The following is a 17801-nucleotide window of genomic DNA, read 5'->3' as shown; positions in this document are numbered from 1 at the left end:
TTCAGAATCTCATATATTCCCCTTCTCTGCTTAAGAGTTAATATCAAATAGATGTCTTCATTTTTTATGTCAAAGGAAAGAAAGGAAGATGAGGTGTATTTGTATGTGTGTAGATTATCATCTACCTCCTGGTTTCCTACCTTGAGGTCCAGGGATAGGCTTCAGGAGGTCATGACCCCCCACTAAATTGTATGTACAACTTATGTGTGTGTACCTTTTTCTGGGGAGAGACTCCTTAGCTTTTATCAAATTCTCAAATGATTTCAAGACAATGAGTGTAGGTTGGATGGTGCAGAATACTTCAAAACCATAAAGCATGGTAACAGGCTATTGCCAGACTGCCAGAGGAAGTATCAGTGGGGTTGTCACCAACAAGGACAAGCTAGTGAACCCAAAGGCTGACCCTCCTCATGGTGAGTCCCCAGTGAAGACCCTGGAGAAATTTAACACATGATGTAACAATTATGGCTACAGAAATAAAGCAAATAATGACCATTACCCAACATGGGAGCACTCTCCCAAAAGTCATTTTCTAATCCTGATCATCTTTTAAGTTTCCAGCTATATTGAAAAGTAGTATGTTATGTGTTTATTGGGCCCTCACCATCACAAATCTTATAATTTGACAAAAACTCCATCATTATTGAGTTGAGTCACACAATAAGGGTGTTCATTCACCTATTTATAAAACAGGGAGAATGATCAAAGACACTCCCCAGCCTTCTTCAAACAGTGGCTTGATTGCTGAATAAGAGAAAACTTAACAAAAGGGCTTGGAGAGTTTTCCAAGGAAATCACACCCTTGACACCTTCGTTATTGTTACTCCTCCAGATACATTACTAAAGCTCATACATTTAGCACTTTCTCTCAATTTCAAACTGCGAGAATTCCTAAGTCATTTTCATGCTATCAGAGCCCTTGAGCTTACAGAATTTATAATTGTTTTACTGTTACTATGAACGTTTCATTTTATCTCCATTGCTAACCATCCTATAGTGTTCCAAGTTCCTTATTCATAAATATTTGCATAACTTATCTAAAAATGGTTTTGGTCAAGGTCATTTATAAGGGGAAGGCATTCCCTCCCAGAAGGGAGGGATGGGTTACAGACTTGCTGTTAAGTGTTTCCTTTCTAATAATAAACTCTAGAAAGAGGACAGACTGTGTTTTAGTCATTGCATGGCAACCAATAGATGATCATTAAATATCCATTAAATAAATTAATAAAGTTCTAGAATGTTGATAATGCATGGCAGTAATGATCCCACTAATATCATTTTGAAATGTTAATGGAACTTGATAAAGGCAGAAGTCACCAGTTAAAACCACCAGTTGGAAATATATACACAATCTAATAATTTGAGAATCATTTTAAAGAAGCTAGCTTCAAATACATTATGCATGATGTTACTATTGTGTATGTATAATGTACCAAATATTACCTTCTTTTGTGTGTGATTTTAAAAATTAGCTGCACTTTTTAATTAAAAATAACTTTTATTACATTTCTTATTACAAAAGCAACACATATTATTCACAAATTTTAGCATGATCTTATTTATCCAGGAGGTAAACTTTTCTCCAGAGAAATGTATCTCTTGGTTTGTACTTATAATAAAAATCAATGAAAAAAAAAAGTATGCAAAAGAAATCCACTGTGCCATCACACAGTTATTATCCTTTTACAGAAGACGGATACCTACATTCTGAAATTTTAATTTAAGGTAATACTATGGACTTTAAACTTAAATACTCAAAATACCTAAATTTCTACCAAACACAAATTACCTTACATTCTGATTAAATACATGCAGATATTAATATGGGGACTTAAAAATGCCTTACATGGGCTTCCCTGGTGGCGCAGTGGTTGGGAGTCTGCCTGCCGGTGCAGGGGACACGGGTTCATGCCGCGGAGCGGCTGGGCCCGTGGGCCATGGCCTCTGGGCCTGCGCGTCCGGAGCCTGTGCTCCGCAACGGGAGAGGCCGCAGCAGTAAGAGGCCCGCGTACCGCAAAAAAAAAAAAAAAAAAAAACCTTACATGGATGAATAAATAACTAAATAAAAACATTTATCAGATCATCAAAAGACAGTGTATTTAGATGCAGAAAGAAACCTGCATCACAAGAACAAAATCATTACAGTACAACATGCTATGAGCAGCTAGATGAAAATTACCTGCTACAGAGCAGGGTCAGGAGACTTTCTAAAGGCAGCTTTGTGCACTTAAAATAAGCTCCTAGTTGGTTGCTGAACTGCCAGCAGCCCAGCACATCACATTAGGTAACAGGGTCCTGTATCATCCACAGTATACAAGAACCATTCGGGAAAATTGCATTGCATCTTCTTGCTACTCACCCTCTTGACCAGCAAGTGGGCATCTGAATGAAAAGGGGGAAAAAATTTAAAAAGCTAATAACTTACTATTCTTTTTTTTAAAAAAAAGATTTTGCTTGTAAGATATGGTATCCTTGGGAGCTTCCATGCCTTCCTTCAGGAGCAGTGACATATTAAAATCGCAAAAAAAAGGGACATATTTATACATTTGACAATCACTGATCTAAGGAATAATTACCTGGTTTATCTTTAAGGGAAACCACATGATTAATGCATTGAGGGCTTGGTGTCCCCCCATCCCATTCCCCCAAGGTTCTACATAAGAGACCAGTAGACCACAATAGTGACAATTAGCTAAGAGGAAGGGATTAGAAGACCAGATGCTCTTGAAGTCATAACCACAGCTTTCTTAGAGACCGTATCACGGTAGCAGACTCCACAGAAGGGCATGTCTCCCTGCACCTGTTCTGAAACCAAAAGAAGTCCTTGGGAGAGTTGATTCCCAAGGAAACTTCTTTTACTTCTTCATGTGATCCAAATGGCACCCTACTTTTCTCTCCAGCCCTCATTTCGAACCACGAGAGAGGATGATGTCAGCCCTCTTCAGCTGTGAGAGGCACACAGTATCAGGTAGAAAATACAGTAGCTACAAAAGAGAACTCAGAAGAAGGGTACATATTTTGTGGAGTCTTGTAGTCAGATCCTGCCCTCAAGGGGCCTGAAACAAGAAAAACTTCTCTAAACAAAAAGATTGCTACTAATGCTGCTCTTCCGTCACCGCAGAAGAGACGTTTTAGGGACTGAATTTCTCAGATACCCTCCATTCACCTGATGAATTTGTCTCGTTTCCAATGTGACAAAAAAGTGACCGCAAACCTATGTATATTGTACCCTAGCCTGCTCACTTGTAGTGGATGTAGAGACTAGCTCTTACAGCACAGAAATGGTTTGCTGGAGTTCAGCCCTCTCACTTGGAAACAATTAAATCTGAAGAGGTACATTTGCACATTAGGCAACGAAAGCCAGCTAGGGATACAGTCACAGGTCAGATGTTAAATGCCAAAATGGAACAGGATTGACCAACTTGGCCCAAACCTAGCAAAGAGATGATCAAAACGAAATTGGTTCAGGCTGTGAAATGTTTTGAGGCACAGGGAAGTCAAGTTTTTCAGTGTAACTGATATTCCCATTAGGCATGAGGGGAAGAAATGTGGTGCTGCTTTTTCAGGGCTCATTTGGGTGGCCCCGAATGTCCAATCCCCACTGAACTTCCTGTTCAAGCCCCTTTGGAGCTGACATGCCAAGTTTTTCAGTAGGCCAGTCTCCCGCAGAGGTCTGGCCTCAGCCTTCACATCATCAGGAGAGCAATGGGGGGGCGGCCGGAGAGGAGAGCCTATGCACAGCCAGCGAGGTCTCCGCCTAGGAGCCAGAGAGGAAGAGAAATAAAGCCATTACACCGCCGCCAAATGACTAACGGAGGAAGTTGAGCAGAACCCTCACCCACCCTTCCGGCGCTCCCCGCGGCTCACATCCCCACATCCGCACACATGCGTGAACACGTTGGTGGGCTAGCACACGCCCCTCTACCCTCGGGAGTCAGACAAACTCTAATGGCTTAGTCCTGAGCTTCCTTCCCTGAGGAACCGACATTGTGACCATGTTGGACCAAGCACTCCTTTCAGACCTGGAGCTAAGCCACACATCCAAGATAGGAGGCGGAAGCAGTAGGCAGCCCCGTGGTAAAAGGAGAGTATTTAGGCTACATCAGCCAAAAGACCAGGCCAAAAAAATGATACTGCGGGCAGGGCCTACTTGGCTTCTGAGGAGGGTCCCTACCGCTGTAGTTATCCCGGTCCATCCTGAAATCAGTCATCAGAGCAGAAGTCAACTTCCTCCCATAAACTGGGATCCAACGTTTGAACTTGTGAGAAATTCTTCCCCCGAGAACAGTGTTTCTCAAATGTTAAATGTGTGTCGTCATCCAGTTAAAATGAATATTCTGATTCAGCAGGCCTGGGATGGGGCCCAAGAGCCTGCATGTCTAATGAGCTCCTGGTCCTTGTTAAGGTAACAAGGAATAAATAAGGCATGAGAATAGTGACACAATCCCACCCTTTTTTCCTATCCCCGAAGAAGTTAAATGCCATTCTACCCCACCAGCTGTCATCTCTTCAGAAACAGGAAGGTAATATTTTAGAAGGAAGAGTCCACTAAATTCTAAGAGATCGCCAAAGGTTTTTTTTTTTTTCCCACAATAAATAATGAGTTCCATGTTGCTAGTGCGAGTCAGAGCACAGTGTGGTCAAAGGTAATTTTTTCTTAATTCTTGTAGAGGCGCCAAAAAGTACACACGACTAAGTTCAGGTGCCTTCTATAATGTCCTTCCCACCTTCCCCAGAAGGTGGTGCAAGAGAGCCACGCCTCCACCAAGGACTCCAGTCACTCTGTGGACTGGCTTTTGCTGGTCTGACGCTCAAGTGCCAAGCAGCCTGAGGCAAAGTTTTGGGGGTGGGGAAGTGGTGGAGAACACAACCCAAAATACAAAACAAAAAACCCAGAAGCCTTCTGATAGATTCAAGTTACTCAACAATTTTATTTACCCATTCTACACACACACACACAAAAACACATTTCAAATACAGTTATACACCTTATGTGGATCTGAGTGCCATATTTTGACATCAATGTCACCAGATTAAATTAGAATGCTGCTAAGGATTAACATTCCTTCTTTCAACACAGCTTTGCCTAGGAAACATGCAGGATAGCGCTATTGCTTCGGTTCCCAACTCAGTCCATTCCATTTAACCCAGTGGTGCTCAGCCCACTCCCAATCCCTCCAAAGGGCACAGCTGGCAACAAGTCCTTTGCTTTTGCCACAGCGAAACTATCACCATTATCAGAATGAATTCATTTTGTTACTTCAACACAAGAAAAAAAAAAATGGACACAAGCAATTCAGATACAAAAAACACTGAGTAGCTAAAAATTGGTCATGGATCCCCAGTGAAAGCCTTACTGAAAAGAATACTTTTGCCAAAATTTCCTTTGCATTTTTATTGATTATATTATAATTAAGAGGCAAATGGGTAGCGGACTAAAAACAGCAGCATTATCCAATGGAATGCTACAGCCCATAGCAGGGAAGCTGAGGACACAGAAAGTTCAGAAAGTGAAGTCCTGCCCAGAAATGGGGGAATGGATAGGATGACTTCAAGTAAAGGTAACAGTGTCAGGCTCTGAGCAGGCATTTCCTTAGCTGAGTTTACAAAATAACTTACAAGTGATGTTCAACCTTCATTTTCTACAAAATGATTAGAATGTGGCTGCTACTCTAAAAGAAATATCTGTTAAAAATCATAGCGTATAGAACTTCCCCCTAAAGAAAACATGTGGAGTGGTTACTTCCTTTCTTTGTAGGACATGTACAATAGACAGAGAATTGTCGTAACATGCATACAGTGTCAACTGGTACAATTAGAAAACAGTCAGACTTGTCAGCTTACAGATCTTAGTAGAGCCTGTTGGTTAGTCAGCATAGGGACCCTACCAGAATCTGTCAGGCAGCATGCGGACCCTACCACACTCTGTCAGGCAGTCAGCACATAGATAATTCTAGATACAGTGTTCTGGACATGATGAGTCTAAATTAAATTCCTGGACATACTTCTGATGTCTGTGTCACCTCGATCGGAAGTCAGAGATCAATCCTGCCAATGTTGCAACCTGATTCAAATTAAAATATTTAATTCCAATAAAATTATTTAATTCAAAGTAAAATATTTTAAAACACAAGTCAAAATGTATACCGGAAAACCTATGTAAAGTTATCAAATTTCTGGAAAACAAACACAACATGGCCTCTGGGCTTAACAAAGACAATGGAATGTGCATAAGACTAAACAACCCAGATAGAGTTCCCTCAATTATTAGGCCCTTATTCCCCTTGTCCTTTGGCTACCCCAAGCATCAGTGAGTTTCTCTGGTACTCAGACCTTCTACTCACAGATACACCATAAGATGGATTTATTTCCAAACAGCTGTATCATGTTTCTTCAAAATGCCAGTGTCTCTGAAGATCAAATGTGGGTTGCAAAGAGGAACACCCAGATCCTCACAGGAAACACTCAACCGTTCAGTCTAGGATACAAATATCTTGCACTCCTAAACCTAACTTCTTGGGAGGTAGTGGGTGGGTGGGGGATGGACAAAAAAACAAAAACCAGAGATAAGGATATGGGGCAGACCCCTGGCACAATGCGTGTTTTTAATAGATTTTCTTATTCTACTTTCCAACTGAATGCAAAACAATCTCCTTACCAAAACAAAAGCAAAAACAATACAGATAATAAATAAGAGCTAAATTCCAATTTAAGGATTAAGATATAGGAAGAGAAGCTAGTTGTCTAAATCTGCTTTAGATTCCTCTTCACATCTGTCACGCAATTCCTCATTTAGTTTTAAAGCAGGGAAAAGATAATCAGTGATTATCAAAGATAATACAGTGATTGTTTTCCTTTCCTAATTTTCTACCAGTAGATTAAATGCTAAAGCCTTCACCTATTTCTCCCATAACACAGCTGAAAGCCTCAGCAAAAGGTACTCGGGAGTTCATCCTTCCTTACTAGCATTCGTGATAAACACATAATCAGAGTAACGTGTATATACTACCGACACACACTCAAATAAGAAGGGGAGAGGAGGACAGGAAAGAAAAGATAGGGAACAGGAATTCTCTAAAAGGTAGATTAAGAGCTCTCTTCTATTCTATGCTCTCCTGGCTCCTTTCTGCTGAAACTTCTCTGGAGGGACCTTGCTCTAAAAACCAAACAACGCTGAAATCCTTGCTGTTGTCAAGTTCTAATTTCTCATGTCCAATCTGAGAATTATAAGACCACCTCACTCCTCTTCTTGGGGAAGCAAACTAACACATGGGGAGAATGGCAAAATATCGGCAGGCTGAGAACCCAAATGAACATCCCAGTGCCCTGTGTCTAATGCAGGGGTTTATAACAAGGTAAAACAATGCTAGTTTGCTAGAGAATTCTCTTCTCGCTAGGAGTACGCACAGCCCAAAGCCAAATCTTGGATCAAAATGCTCCTTCTCATGCATTAGTTCTGAGTCACTCTCACCTCACAGCAAGAGAAAAGACTGAATGCCCATTTGGGCTAAAGATGCCACCAGCCAAGCAAAGCTAGACAAGACAACCTTGTAAAAGTGCCACACACACACCTCCTAGACCACGTCATTCTGGGGGACATTCCCACCTCCCAACCCTTTTAGTCTCATACATGTAGGACAAGAAAGAAGTCAGAAGGAATCTCTACTCCACTTCGACGTCCACATTTACAGACTCAACGTGTTGCTCTTTCACAAATGTTCATTTATTATAAATTATATGCTCTTTCTCTAAAATAACTTTTTCAGGGCAAGGACCTTTTCTGCTGCTTTGGTGTCTCCTTCTCCCACCACCACTCCACCCAGCCCAAAGCCCCACAAACATGGACACTAGGTACACATTATATAATGGCTAAACAGGAATAGGAAGTTACCTTATGTCTGGAAGGCAATTTAGAGCAGCATCTAGGCAAGTGGCCTTTGAGATTGGCTGTGATGTCCTACTCAGGATGTAGGAATAAAGGACTCAAGGTCACAAGCCAGCTGCCTGTGATGATAACCTTTATCATCCCACAAGTTTTATCTCAGTACCTCTCTCCAGGGTGCTTAAAATTCTCAGCTATTATCATAGGACATTTATACGACATAGTGATTTGTTCCACACCACCCTGCAATGTAAAGTGTTAAAGCCGGAACAGGCTGCTGCCTGAAGTAACAATGAGGGGGTAACTTCATTCAATACTGTGATCTGCTCACACATCTAACTCCAGGAAACTGTCCTTTCAAAACCATGAGGAATTCAGAATTCCCAGGTTGACGCTTAGTCCAGGGAACTACTGTTTCTCCACCCAACAACACAAAATAGAGTTCTAACCTGGAGTATGATTCAGAATCATCAGAGAAGCTATTTAAACACATGCATGCCCAGACCCTAATCCCAGAGACTGAGTCAGAATTAAGCCTAGAGTGGACACAGGCATGTGCATGTTTCAAAAGTTCTATAGGGGATTCTAATGAAGATTCTTAGATGAGAAGCACAACAAAAGGCCTCCTATTACCAAACAGAAACATCCCTGTAAATAGCTAACTTGCTCTCACTGGTCACCTCTAAGAGACAGATTGATAACTTTAAGGTACGGAGTCCTCTCTCTCTTTTAAAAATCTCATGAGAACTCTAGACTTGCCTCTCAGAAAAATGCACATACGTATATTCATGTATTTTGTATACAAAATTGGGGGAGGTATAACATCGTGGGCCACCAAGGGGCTAAGAATCCCTACTCTAAACATAACCTTGCAGAAAAAAATAAAATGACACAAGTAAATGTGTAAACAGTCAACAGCTAGACCCCACAGGATTCTAAGACTACTCTAGACACCAAGATGATATAAATTAATACCCTAGTGAGGGAGATTTAATTTATCACCAGGCTTTCCCAATATCTGGGGGAAAAAACTGCTCACGCAGAACATGTTTTGACTTAAAAAGGAGAATGTGTTGAGAATTACTAGAATGTGTTGAAAATTACTAGTTCACTAGCAGCTCTAGTGAACTCTTCTCTGCCTTTCCCTTGAGCAATTCAAACCTCAGTGGTGACTCCTAAATCTCACTCTGTCCTTCTCAACAGTCCTGGAGGTCACCGGCTTTGGCAGGAAAGTTCCTGTAGTTGGCAAAGAAGCCAGGAACCAATGGAGAAAATGTATGACACTCCTCCAAGAGCCCTGTAAGAGCTAGAGGCCAGCCTACTCTCCTAAACCCTACCCCTCTGCAGCCCAGAGACCTCACACCTCTGCAGCCCAGAGACCTATGTCTGAAAAATACAAACCAAGGTATTTCACACAGGCTGAAAGCCAGCTTCCCCCAGGGTACTGAAGACTTGAGGATTGTTTCTCAAAGGAGGCAAGAACTCTCATCCTATGTCTACCTGCAGTCTCTAGAACATCTGTGGATGTTCTATAGCCTGGGCTGACCCTTGTAGGACCTGGCTTGAGAGGAAGGGAGAAGGGAAAAGAAAGGCTCCCCCAGTCCAGATCCATCTAGGCCCACTGCAGAGAACGTCAATGGAGGGCAGACTTCTCTCCCACCCACTGCCCCTTCCCTCCTAGACAGACACACAACAATGCCATGCATCACACTGGGCAATCCAAAGGGGACACGAGAGGGGGGAAGAAAGCAGGCAGGTCAGGACTGTGAGTAAAGCACACCTGGAAGAGACAAAGGTGGAGGGCAAATGGGCTTCTGTGTCCCCCTCCACCCTGCCCCCACTTTACCAACACAAGGACATTAGTGAGTTTAGACACTGTGGATGGACAAGAACCACGGCGTGCTCAGGCTCAGCCCCAGCTCTGCCAATCACCCCAGGAGACTGGATCCCTTTTTCTCCTCCTCCAGACCCCCCCCAACCGAGGACCTGTCCTAAAACACCCAACTTGCCAGCTTGCCCCTGGGCGGGGAGATGTCTCACACCGTACACTAGCTAGGGTTGGTCTGGAAACACGGGACCTCACATTCTCTGCTAAGATCCACAGTGTGGGGCTGGTGGGGGTGGGGGTGGGGGGGTGGGAGCTGGAAGTTAAATGACTCCTTGGTGATTAGTGACAAGGGCAGGAGGCCAGGATGGGAGGGAGACACACGGTTACACCACCGGAATGCTGACTTGGGTCTTCGGCTGGTCGGCCCCTTCTTGCATGTCCAGGGCACGGAGAGGGCTGAGGGGCTCGAGGGGCCGGCTCCCAACACTGTAATTTCTTGGACGCCTTACTGTATTCGAACTGGACAGAGGCGTAAAGCTGTTCCTTCTCATCCTTACAGGGGTTTGGTTCTTGGGGAAGTTGTTCTGATTGGAAACGAGGGACACCACACAAATGAAAGCCAAGCCAAAAGCTCACTCTTAAACCACAGCAGCCTCCTGCGGACGGGGTCTCTCCTAAGACATGGGCCGCGGCCTGGTCCCCCAGCCCCGGGAGACTAAGGGTTGTGGGGGTAGAAGCTCCTTGAGCACCATACTTCAAAGCAGGAAAGAGGCTCAAAGAAAGGAAGGGGGTTATTTAAGATCACACACAGATTACCAGGACAGACCTAGGAACAGACCTATACCTCCTGACCCCGCCTTACAGGCACCTCTGGATCCTGCTTTCTAAAGGGAGTGCTTTCTGGGGGGAAAATCTGCATTTCACTTCTGCCAAACACTTTCCATAGTTCATTGGATTTCCAAGAGCCAATCCGCAAGGTTAAGACTCAGGAAAGAGATACTGATTTTAAAAAATAGTAATTCCAACATCTCTTCTTTTTGGAAGTGAGCAGACTACATGGGACATGAGTTCTGGATCGGTTTTCCTTTTGTACGTAAAAGAAACCCAGTCTCTCGATGTCAAAGGTTCAAAGACTCGAAGCGGTGGGGAACCAGCATGTCATCCGTGGGGAAATACTTACAGTTGGCTTGTCACGGTGAGTGTTCACAGCCTCCACGTTAAGTTTAATTGTTTCCACTTTGCAGCCTGAGAAAACAGAGGAAAGTGGAGAGGGCTTCAGGAAAAAAGCTCAAAGAAAAATTCCTTAGTTTCAGTATGGTAATAAAAGAACATATATTTTCCCCGATACATACATACATCCCTTTAAAAATGGAAGGCACTGATGGAACTTCCCTGCTAGATACAGGTGAGGAAGTTGAACTTCTAGGCAAACTTCAGAGAAAATTCAAAACTCCTGACCTTCCTCTAGCCCCACCTCCTGCCCAGCTCCTAGGCTCATAGTTACCGTAGGCTACGGGAGTAAGTTTGAAGATGGTATGCAGAGGGCACCTCAGGTACGGCAGCTCATCTGAAAGCAGAAAGACCAGGTGGAGGAAGTCTCAGTATTATGAAGCAAGGTCAAGTTAGTGGAAGAGAGCATCTGAGGCGCTCCTGAGTTTTCTTTACCCTGACCTGGAGTTAGACATCTCCTCCTCTAAACCCCCAGACAATTATCAACACAGCCTCCAAGGAAGCCACCCCAGCTACTGAGTGGCTAAGAAAGGAAAAAAGCCCACTTTAGATCTTTCCCTGTAGGCAAAGCAAGAGGAAGTGCTGCAGCCAGGGCCCCACACAAGGGAAGACTGGGGCACCGTGGGTACCCCAAAGGTCAACCTGCAGGCTTCCCAGCAGCTCAGGTAGATCAGGAAGGGAAGGGAGGGGAGTATCAGAGAAGACAGCAGCACTTCCTTATTGCTCTCCCCAGAAACCGTCTACCCTGAATCCAAAGGATGAAGATGCTTCTAAGATAACACCCTCCTAGTAGCCCAAGTAACAAGCCGGGAATGTTCAACCACTTTTCTAATGCTGCCAGGAGTGTTAGCGCAGTGCTGCCCCTTTAGCCAGGCAGGACCAAGAGCTAAAGCAGCAGTTGCTCTCCACTGGGGGTTTTTGTATCAGCAGAGTAAATTCAGCAAGTAGTTGGCCCAGTGGCTGCTGGGAGCCCCATACTGCTGCCTGAAGAATGTACTCTGATTTGAGTGGAAGAGTGGGAGGTCTCGTTGCCAGGGATCCTGGTGCCACCCCAAGTCCAGCCCCCTCCCTGTGGATGTGTGCCCGGCCCTTCCCTCCAATGGCACCTGCACCCTTGTCCAAGAAGTAGGCCAGGAGGCAGCGCATGACAGCTTGGTGGGAGATGACGAGGACGTTGCCCTGACGCTCCAGCTCCATGATGACAGGCTCCAGCCGCTGCACCAGGTCCTGGTACGACTGTGGGGGAAGTGGGGTGGGCTGGGAGGAGGCGCAAGCTGGCAGCCAAGTCGGTGGCTGTGTCCAGAGTTAAGAGGCCGCTTCTCGTTTCTCCCCAGCTGGCTTTCCTCCTGGAGGATTGGCGCCTTCGTGTCGCCTGCTAACCACCCCCAGCCCTGGTACCTCTTGAGAATATCCAGACTTTTCAAGAGCAATGTTCAGACCGAGAAAATTGCAGGTCAAGAAGAGAAAATCTGAACGCAGCCTGTGGGGTTCTTTTTCTCTCGACAGAATAGGCAAGAGTGCAAGGCAACAAAGGCTCCTAGGGATTTCCTAGAGCCCTGTTGTTTTATTTACCTTTGCCTCACCCCCCAGACTACGAAGCCACTTGGGCCAGCAAGCAGCCTTAAACACCACAGATGAGAGGAAAATCATTCATATCCCATACATTTACTTGGGGCCTATACCTGCTTGGGTGGGGCTGGAATGAAACGAAAAGAAGTTACAAAAGACCACGTGGATTCTAACATATACTCAGCAACAGAGGCTATCTTGTTACCCTTTCTCTGGAGATCTTAACAAATAAATGAGGCATTGGACTGCCGACTGCCAGAGCTGAATTAAACACAGCAGGCCCCAAAGGTAGGAAGAGAAACTAAATGATGCCTTAAGTACTCTTTCTCGGTCCCCAAACTCACATTCAATCCTTCCCCAAAATTCAAGCTAAGCCCCTAGCAAAAGGTGGGGCAGTCACCCCTCATGAGGGAAATCTCACCTCCCCTCCAGGATATCGATACAGGTATTTCTCTTCATCTCGAAGCGCAAACTCGTCTGGGTACCGCTCCTTAATCTCCGCATAAGTCATCTCCTCGCACACGCCCTGCAGGAGCCACACGGCTGGAAGAGGCGAACTGGACCCACACAGCCCCCCAAATGAAAAGGCGCCCGTGAAGAATATTAGGCATTCGTGCCAGGCACTGGGCTGGCTCCCTTCACGCACTGCAACTGACCGACTAGCAGGGTGAGGGGCCACTGGGAGAGGAGGCCGCCTCTCTAGCTTAAGCTGCCGCTTTCTCCTACTGCTGTGGGGAACTTAGAGGTCAAGAAAAGTCAGCAGGATAAAAGGAACAGGAAGCAGGGAAGGAGGGGAAACTGAAGGCACTAAAGAATTCTTGTAGAAGACATAAAAGGGTACAGAGGAAGGAAAGAAAAAGTGCCTACTTTTGCACTCAAGGACACAGAAAGCCAAGAACAAATTGGAAAGGACTTTTCCAGAACAGCTGACCAGGTGGCCTAAGGAGAAATTAAAGAAGTGAGTTGTCAGCTACTTCTTTTTCCTAGGAGGAAAATATATGAAGGGTCCAAATGGAGCTTCACCCTCTCCAGGTGCCAGGGGCTAGGTCAAAATTTGGTTCAGGTCCCATCACTGGCACAGGTGTGTCAAGCAGGCAGGAAGCCCTGATTGGGGGTGCATTGTTCCCACTTATTCCCTAAACTGGCCATAGATTCAGCTTCCTCAAAGTCTCTACTTGGTGTTTCTAGTTTTCTAGATGAACGGCCCACATGGTGACTTCTGAGAGCTCCTGCCTGAATAGGAGACCCTTACAGGCTTTTTAGCCATCAGACCTTCCTACTCACAGCATCAATCTCATTCAGAATCTTCCACTGCTCATAGGTCACCCCCAGAGATTCAGCGGTCTGGATAGTCCTCTTCAACTGACTTGTCCACACTTTGAGGTCTGCTATCTCCTGTTCCTCCAGAAACTTCCTTAGAGCCTGGGCAAACTGGGGTGTGAAATAAAAATTTTAAAAGAACACACACACACAGGGAATTCCCTGGCGGTCAGTGGTTAGGCCTCCACGCCTCCACTGCAGAGGACGCGGGTTCCATCCCTGGTCAGGGGAACTAAGATCCTGCAAGCCGCGCATGGCACGGCCAAAAAAAAAGAAAGGAAGGAAGGAAATACAGACACAGACAGACACACACACACACACACACACACACACACACACACAGAGGACTGTTAACTCAGCCTGAAAAGGACAATGTGTATGACCCCAGTCAAACTCTGAAAGGTGCTACATAGTTATAATAAACCCAAGAGGAAATGAACTTTAACCAGAGCATCCTGTACTGTGCTGAGCATACAAGTTGAGCTCAATAAATATGGGACAGCTGAATGATCACAGCAGAAATGGTTCCGAGTTACGCACCCTTCAATACACAGCTAGAACCAGTGAATAAGAAAACGTCTCTTTACTTGCTTGACTATCTGAAACCACAGCCTAAACTCCAATAGGATTCAGTAAGAAGTAAGGGGATCAAAGAGATGACATCCACCATGCCCTTCTAACTCTAAGCCTGGGAAATCCAGCCTGCTGGCTAACTACTCACCTGTTTTCCCCGCACGGAGAGGCCTGAGTCACCCCCAATCTTTCCCAAGAGATTGAACTCGCTCTCTCCGTGCCGGCAAAGGTAAATGGTGCGAGGATGGACATGGATATTCATGAGGTAGTAGACGATCTTGCTCTGGATGTAGTCCTGGACTTTGTTCACTAGAAATCGCTGGCCCACGTTTATCACCTTGATGAAAGAAAGATCCCTGGGACAGAGCAGGGAAAAGAAAAAAAAAAAGTCCCCTGGGTATGAAAATCTGAGGATAACAGGAGGAGGGGAAAGGATCTGTATAGTTACTTGCAGGCTCCCAGCAGCTCTTCTGCCTCTCCTGCCACACCCCGACCCAAATGTAAGGAATCAAATGGAAAGAGATGGATGGCTCCGCAGAACAAAGATGCAGTAAACTTTCCTGAACTTCTCATCAGGCAGTACCATTTCCTCAGTGCCTACACTGTGCCAGGCACTGTAGCTAAGTTAGATAAACAGAATTCAGGCTTCCCCTCAGGGGCTAGACTAGATGGATGACCTGAAGATTTTGCTAACCCTGAAGTTTGTTGAGAAGCACAGCGCCCACCTGAGGCGGTCAAGACGGAGTCAGAGTGTGGCATCTACCAGCGGGGAGGGGCGAGGAGGGGGGTGCAGAACCATAGACAGAGATCTCTGTGCGTTCCCCCCCATCTACATAAATCAAGTTTCTCTCAAAGGCACTCACATAGACTGTTTGCTTTGTGGCCATCATGGAATTATTCTCACTATAAAAATAATAAGTGTTTATTCCAAAAAAAATTTTTTTAAGAAAGAATGATGCAAATAAAAATTACCCATAGCCCTACCACCAGAGGTAACATCTACACACACACACACACACACACACACACACACATATTCTTCTAGAATATTTTTCTATGTAGGACTTTGGGCTAACTGAGGAATATACTATTATGCCGTATCTAGGGCAGTGGTTTTCAACTTCTGTATTGAGAAACACCTGCAAACACTAACATTGTGGGCAACATACTCGAAGGAACTGAAAGACTCGAAAGATGAAGCAGACCACTGAAGCAATTTAACAGTGGCTAGGCACACTGGCTTGCCATCTGCTTGGCTTCAGGGCTGTATTCTTATCTGACTAGAGCTGTACTGACTGCATGCTTTTTCAAAGGCCACCTTCTCACGGGTCTCCCTGTGCACATGTCATTCTTCAACATGGACTTGGCATCTTGCTACAGCTCTTTTCGCCCACACACGTCAAGTTAACCTGTGTTCTATGCCACACTGCTGATAGGCACTGCCATAGTAAGTAATATATAAAAACCACTTGAATATATATATTTATATATGCATACACAAGTACAATATATTGTTTTATGCAAAATAAATTTACATATTATGTTATTTTACATATGGAATATATGCACATATATTCATATGTATTACTATATATTTTTATACATATATATATATATATATATATATATATATACACCTATACACACACAATAAACTTTAAAAATTGATCAAAAACTGATGACACACCTCTAAGAGGTGTCCTACAATACCCTAATTCAAAACTACTGATCTAGAGCAGTGGTTCTCAACAGGGGATGATTTTGCTTCCCAGGGGACATTTGGCAAAGTCTGGAAACCTTTTTGGTTGTCACAGCTTGGGAGTGCTACTGGTATCTAGTGGGCACAGGTCAGGGATCCTGCTAAAGACAGCTACAGCACAAGACAGCCCCACAGCACAGAATTATCCAGTTCAAAATGTCAATTGTGCTAAGGTTGAGAAATCACGCTCTAGAGGACAGACCAGAAGAACTCAGGCTAAAAAACACTCCAGTGTTCAGGTATAAGATTCAATCTGCCTAGAGGCCACAAATCCATACCTTGTTTCCCTGGAATGATGTAAACAGAGGTCTGGATGGTCAGAGGGAAGTCTAGGGACAAGGGGAGAAAGGCTCTTTTCTCAAATGAGACCCCTGCCTCAGGCCCTTCAAACCTTGGCCTTAAACCTTACTTGTCATAGTTGTCTGGGTCAAGGGGTTGATAGGTGACTTTGTAGCACTCAATTCTCTTTAGGAAGTCCTCCATCACATTCTCCCTGTTCCTTTCAGGGTAGTCAGGGCTCGACACCTTTACCTCCTGGAATCACAGGGAGAGCAGGGCCTAGTCAGAGGTCTGCCCTTAACAGCCCTCCTGCCAACAGCCACTGCTAAATAAAGAAAAGGAAGGCCATAGAAGTGGCCTTTCACTGGAGCACTGGCAATCCCCATTCACTGAGCACCCCCTCCCCGTCCTGTGACCCTGGCAACCAAGAAGGGAAAGACAACTGGGGAGTCATGTGCCTGCCCTTGGCTGAAGGACAGAGGCAGTCACGCAGCTGAAGCAGTTCTTGGGCCCCAATCCTTTTATGTACCTTCCTGGGAAAACAGAATGGGATCCAATTTCTCCCCAAGGGCGATTAGAATAGGGTGCTTGATCTGATACACTGCTGACTCAGACCAGACACCTCTTCAGCAAGTTCCCACACTGCTGGGAGAGCACCACCATGACACAGTGCATGGATATCCACTCAGCACAGCACAGCACAACCATCAAATGGGCACTGGCATAAGCTGTGACCACACACAGCACGAGGTGCCCAGTGCATAGAATGCTGACCTCAATATTAGACAATCGGTGGGCAGATGACCTTCCTGTAAGGTGGCCCTGACAGATAATAAAGAGTCTGATCTATTCTAAGAACATACCTGGGTCTCAACGTCTAGCTAATACCCAGAACACAGGGCCAGGGCTACTACAGTTTAAGTTTGGCCTCTGTTCAACAGCTAATTCTTACTTTCTTCCTCAAAGCCTCTTTCTTTTCCCAAGGGAAGAGTGTGGAAGTACAAAACGGTGTTCTGGCAGATCAAAGAGATCACCCTGTGTTGTTAAACATGTCTATTTCTCTCTTTCATTACCGGGTTGACTCCCCACACCACCCCCACCAACACACACACACAAGGCATAAAGAGGTGGTGGTGTGAGGAGATGTCACCTACCAGGATGTTGGCAGCAATGACATCGGGATCATCGCAGACAGATTCCACAAAGAACACCTGGCCAGGGAGAGAAGGCAGTGATCAATGAGTCAGTAATGGCCAGGCTGTTAATTAAGAGCACACGCTCATATCTGCTCCACCGCAGCCAACACATCCCCTGGGATTTTCTTTCATGAAAGTGGCCTTCAAGGCCTCTTCATTTAAAAA

The 17801-nt window shown here is 44.9% G+C and overlaps 1 protein-coding gene across 14 annotated transcripts in view; it reads right to left on the bottom strand.

The window, feature by feature from the left end:
• Positions 1-1512: 1512 nt before the first annotated feature.
• Positions 1513-17801, bottom strand: part of PFKFB2 (6-phosphofructo-2-kinase/fructose-2,6-biphosphatase 2) — a 25831-nt gene continuing 9542 nt past the window's right edge. For 11 of the 14 annotated variants that reach the window (XM_079920173.1, XM_079920164.1, XM_079920172.1 and 8 more), the window contains 10 exons: positions 17595-17651; positions 16571-16695; positions 14551-14758; positions 13794-13940; positions 12931-13035; positions 12047-12176; positions 11215-11277; positions 10891-10955; positions 10115-10294; positions 1513-3757 (listed from right to left, as the gene is read on the bottom strand). In XM_079920173.1, the coding sequence (XP_079776299.1) occupies positions 3695-3757; positions 10115-10294; positions 10891-10955; positions 11215-11277; positions 12047-12176; positions 12931-13035; positions 13794-13940; positions 14551-14758; positions 16571-16695; positions 17595-17651 (1143 nt within the window). In that variant the 3' untranslated portion in view covers positions 1513-3694. The other 3 variants (XM_079920170.1, XM_079920168.1, XM_079920166.1) reach the window with 3 other exon arrangements.

The sequence above is a fragment of the Stenella coeruleoalba genome (genome assembly GCF_951394435.1).
Source record: "Stenella coeruleoalba genome assembly, chromosome: 1".
NCBI classification, from domain to species: domain Eukaryota; kingdom Metazoa; phylum Chordata; class Mammalia; order Artiodactyla; family Delphinidae; genus Stenella; species Stenella coeruleoalba.
This window is presented reverse-complemented; position numbering and strand designations above follow the sequence as displayed.